The sequence below is a fragment of the Strigops habroptila genome, chromosome 4 (assembly GCF_004027225.2).
Source record: "Strigops habroptila isolate Jane chromosome 4, bStrHab1.2.pri, whole genome shotgun sequence".
NCBI classification, from domain to species: domain Eukaryota; kingdom Metazoa; phylum Chordata; class Aves; order Psittaciformes; family Psittacidae; genus Strigops; species Strigops habroptila.
In genome coordinates, this window is record NC_046358.1 from 51,279,142 (window position 1) to 51,283,946 (window position 4,805).

The 4,805-nt window shown below is 55.5% G+C and overlaps 1 protein-coding gene across 1 annotated transcript; it reads right to left on the bottom strand.

The window, feature by feature from the left end:
• Positions 1–207: 207 nt before the first annotated feature.
• Positions 208–1,901, bottom strand: ASCL2 (achaete-scute family bHLH transcription factor 2). Its single transcript, XM_030483009.1, has 2 exons — positions 1,114–1,901; positions 208–1,005 (listed from the first exon to the last, which is right to left on the bottom strand). Exon 1 carries the CDS (start codon positions 1,656–1,658, stop codon positions 1,125–1,127), a length of 534 nt encoding a protein of 177 aa, XP_030338869.1. The 5' UTR covers positions 1,659–1,901; the 3' UTR covers positions 208–1,005; positions 1,114–1,124.
• Positions 1,902–4,805: the final 2,904 nt, after the last annotated feature.

The window sequence follows — 4,805 nt, forward strand, 5'->3', positions numbered from 1 at the left end:
TTCAATGCTGAGTTCATAAAACTTGAAGGGGGGAGGAAAGCAAGCCTCGAGGTTACGCTGTGCTGCTGCTTATTCCCTTCTGCACATGAAACGTGGTCCAGCCGAACTTCTTCTCTTCTCTGTCACTCATTACTCTGCTCTCCCACCCCCTTAGCCTGAAGTTACCTTGGGCATTTCTGGCCAATACATGCATCTTAGAGCCTCGAAGCCATTTATAAATAGATTTTTATTTATAAAGTCCATTTACATAAAATATGATACTGTCTTAAAAACTGCATATATACAACTTAAGAAATCCTAGCAAGTGCATACAAAAATGCCTTCAATACATTTTTTTTTTTTTTTTTAAAAACCAAACTTCAGTTTTCAGAGAAGTGGACCTTCACACCAGGCAAACTCAGACACCACGTTAAGACACAACATAACTTTACAGTCTTTTACTAAAGTGTTCAGAGAGAAAAAACAAACCAACAAAACACAACACCTTTTTATCTAAACCGTGTATGTTCCCAAAACATTCTAGCTGGCAGTGTTCAAGAACAAGGGAATTGGACTTGCTAAAAAATAGAACCATCTCCTCACCCCTTTTCTCTAAAGTTTCTTGTACAAAAATAAGTCTTCATACACCAGTGTTCCCATAGACAATTCAAGTTACATGTAAAATAGAATCTGACATGTTAAAAAATTCCCTCCCCCTCCAGAAACAAGGAAGCATCAAGTGGTTTTCTTTTTTTCCACCCCCCTAAAGCATCACCAGAGAGCAGCCGTGGGGGGAAGCGGGGTCGCTCGGGCCTCCTCTCTGTCGGCCGCTCCCGGTGGGCAGACAGAGCCGCTGCCCAGAGCCGGTGGCGGAGCCCCGCAGTCATTTACACCATTGCACTTTCCATAGCCCGAAGACAACGGGTGAACCCGGCGAGAAAAGCAGCCAGCGGGGAGTGAGTATTTTAGGGGGGATGCTGGCTGCTGCGAGTGCGAGGGCGCAGAGGTACTGCTGGCTGAGCGCGGCTGCGGAGAGATGTGCAGAGAACCCCGATGGGTATGTGCCCCGCTGCCCCGGGCGCAGGGGTCGGGGGAAGCGGCCCCCCTCCCACCGCCCCCCGGCCCCCCCCTCACCTCCCGCCGGGTCAGTAGCTCCCGAGCCAGCTGGTGAAGTCCAGCAGCTCCCGCTCCTCGGGGCTCAGTGCCGCGTCGTAGCCGCTCTCATCGGAGGAACAAGGCGAGCCGGGCACAGAGGAGGCGAAAGAAGGCGAGGCGGAGGAGTAGCCGCCGCCGCAGCCGCCGCCTTCCCCGACGGCCGCCCTCCCGCGGCCGTCGGGGAAGGCGGCTGCGGCGGCGTCGTGCTCGTCGAGGAGCCGCTGCAAGGCGCGGATGTACTCGACAGCGGAGCGGAGGGTCTCCACTTTGCTCATCTTCTTGCTGGCGGCGCCGTGCGGGACGTGCTGGCGGAGGGCGGCGAAGCCCAGGTTGACGAGCCGCACGCGGTTGCGCTCCCGCTCGTTCCGACGGGCCACGGCGGCCGCCGCTGCCGCCCCGGTGCCCGGCAGGGCGGCAAAGGCCAGGCGGCGCTTGCAGCGTAGCAGCTCGGGGGACGGGGGCCGCCGACGGCCGCGGGGGGCGGCGGGGGGCAGCGGCGGCAGCGGCAGGGCCCCGCCGTTCATCGCCGGGCGGCCACGGCGGCGGCTGGCGGAGAGCGCGGGGAAAAAAAAAAAAAAGTACAAAAATGTATAAAATATGAATATTTTTAAACCCCCTAAATTTAACACAGAGAGGGGGCCCGGGCAGCGGAGGCTGTTTATTTCCACACACACACACCAGCCCCCCCACCCCGTCCTCTCCCGCCGCCGCTCCCGCTCTTCTGCGGCGGCCGCCGCCGCCGGGACGGCCCTTATCAACGCGCCGCCGTTCGCGAGCCCCCGCCGGCCGCACGCGCCGCGCACGCCTCGCCACGCGCGCCCGCCGCCGCCGCGCCACCCCCCCCCCGCCCGCCCAACCCGCCCTCCCCCGAGCGCGCCCCCGCCCCCGCGCGCGCCCGGCGCGTGGCGCCGCCAGCCCAGGCAAACCCCAACACTGCCCCCCCCCCCACCCTCCCGCCGCCGCTTCCTGCCCCCCGTTCCCGTGCCCCGGGGGTGCGTTCACACACACACACACATACACACGCACACACTTTGGAACGTTCGCCTTTTCTCGCCCCGTCTGTTTTTTGCGTTTTTAATATTTTAATGTAATTTTCATTATTCACCGAGGGAGGGGCTCCTCTGTGGCCCCCCCCCCCCCCCCCCCCAGGTGCTCCCCCTGCGCCCGGTGCGGTGCCAGCCCCGGGTCCGGACCCGTCCAATGCGCCGTTTCCCCCCGCAAACCGAACCGCGCACCCAGAGGGCCGTCAGCGTCGGGGCAAGCGGGCAGCGGCCGCGGGAGCGCGGCTGCCCGCGGGGCTCTGCCCGCGGAGCGGTGAGGTGAGCAGCCCTGCCGTCGGACAGCGGTTGGTTTGCTTTGCAAAGCGAGGGGATATACCGGGGCTCGGCTTTGTACCAAACAAAACTTAATACAAATCTACAGCAGTTGCGTGAGTCACCTCGCCAAAGCCGTTCTCTGCAGGCCGACTTTTAAGGCTTAAACGAGAGTTTCAAGGATAAAGGTGCGGAGAGGAGAATTAAAATGCAAAGCCTGTGCAGCCAGGCTCCCCTCTGCCGTGGCCAGCAGTCGCTCCTGCTGTCCACCAAGCCAGCCTTGCTTCCAGCTCCGGGGGGGAACAGCAATAGAGTGCAGTGGTTTCGGAGAGATGAATTTAACGGGGAGGACAGAGGAGCTGTTTCTTCATTTCTTGGGAGCTTGTGGTGAGAAATAACTTGCAGGGTGTTTTGCTAATTAAACAAGGTGGGTGAAGGGGTTGCTACGCACACCCTCTGCCCAGGGGTTGCAGACCATTCTCAGCTTCAGCACAGCTTGCCAGATGTGCCACCCCTGAGGCTTTGCTCCTGCCCAGCCTTAAAAAAAACCCAACCAAAAGCAGTGTGATGCTAAAACATCTCTGCCAGACCCTTTCTCTGGCTTTGGTGCGGTGGGCTCAGGCCCTTTCTGCCTTGTCCCCTTGCCAGATGCCAAGCTGCACAGGTAGGTAACAGTGAGGCTCTGATTCAGGTATTAACATAAGCATCTGTATCCCTGTGGCTACCCTGACCCACTCAGGTGCTGCTCTTAGGGTGTATCCAAGCCAAAAATAGTAATCCATGATTTCTAGATGTGACATAGAGGGGGCTTTTTTCTACCTGCATGGGTATTTAAGGAGCAGTAAGGCTCCACTGCATTGGGAGAGGTATATTTTTCCTAGGGCTCGACTGCAATGGCCGCAGGTTGGAGGAGTGAGCCCTGCTGCAGCATCAGAGGCAGCCGGGCTGAAATTCCTGGAAGTGACAGGAAGGAGCCTGCTAGTGTTTTGCATTTTTGGCAATCCCCCTCAAGCGCACATCAGGCTTAGCACCCAAATTCAGTGGCTTTTGAGACATTCTTGGCCTTGCCATAGACCTGGAAGGGAAAACCGTGAGCAGCCGCATGGCTCCTCTGAAGGGTTTGGTGCAGGTGGGAGTGTTTTGCCTGGTGGGTTCCTGGGAAGCGCAGTCTAAACACGGTTGTGTTCATGATCACCTGCTCAGATCAAGCCATGGTGCTTGTCTTCAGTGCCTGCAAAGCTGTCCTAGCTGCCACAGGGGCTTCCCTTGTGCCCACCACCTGCCAAAAGTGAGAGTAAAACCCAACTAATTTGACACTGGTGTCATCAGGAACACAGCAGACAGATGCTGGGTCAGTGCCACCATGACCTATGTGTTACAGGCAGCTGAGGTGAGATTTTAAATTTTTTTTTGCCAAAACTTTCTGGACCTCAGTGGAAAGCCATACAGATCCTGTTGCAATAAGGCTTGAGAGAGTGATTGCCAGAAATAAATGGCAATGGGCAGTTGAGCAGCCCCATTCTTGGTGAGCCCGTGAATCCCTTTTTGCCAGGCTGGGCTCTGCTGACGTTGGTGTTGCTGGGAGCAGGGCTAGAGCTGTGTTATCAGGCCTGTCACTTGCACAGCTGGCTCCTGGGCAATTAGAAACATAGAATCATAGAATGGTTTGGGTTTGAAGTGACCTTAAAGATCATCTAGTTCCAACCCCCCTGCCATGGGCAGGGACACCTTCCACTAGAGCAGGTTGCTCAAAGCTCCATCCAACCTGGCCTTGAACACTGCCAGGGATGGGGCATCCACAACTTCCTGGGGCAACACATTCCAGTGCCTCACCACCCTCACAGTAAAGAACTTCTTCCTTCTATCTACCCTAAATTCCCCTGGTTAGGTTATGGTTTACAATTAGATACTGTGTGGAAAAGAAAAAAAGAATCTATTTTAAGTAGGGGGGGTGTGCTTTAGAGCTATGACTACAGTTGTTTCATTTTCGAGGAGGGGGGAAGAAGTTTACTTGAGTTTATTTTTATCAGGGAACCCCCTGCCTTCAGCTTATGCTCTTTTCAAATGGAATCTTTCTTGGGCTTGCTGTACTTTTTTTAATAACTCTTCTGACATTTTTTTTGCTCACCTATAATTAATTTCAAAATGCCTAGGAATCACTGGAGAATTTCTGGGACACACTTTGGAAATAATAATAATAAATAAAAACATCCTTTGGAGATGCTATGATTTCTCTCCGGTTTTGTTTCTTCCAAGGCAGCCTCCAGCCAGCCTTGTTTCCATTCACAGAGGAGTCGTATGGTGCATCTGAAGCTTGGCAAAGCCCAGCACCTCCCCCTTTTCTCCTCTCCTTCCCTT

Excerpts from the sequence above, each read along its gene's own strand:
- ASCL2 (XM_030483009.1), bottom strand. The coding sequence starts at position 1,658 with ATGAACGGCGGGGCCCTGCCGCTGCCGCCGCTGCCCCCCGCCGCCCCC.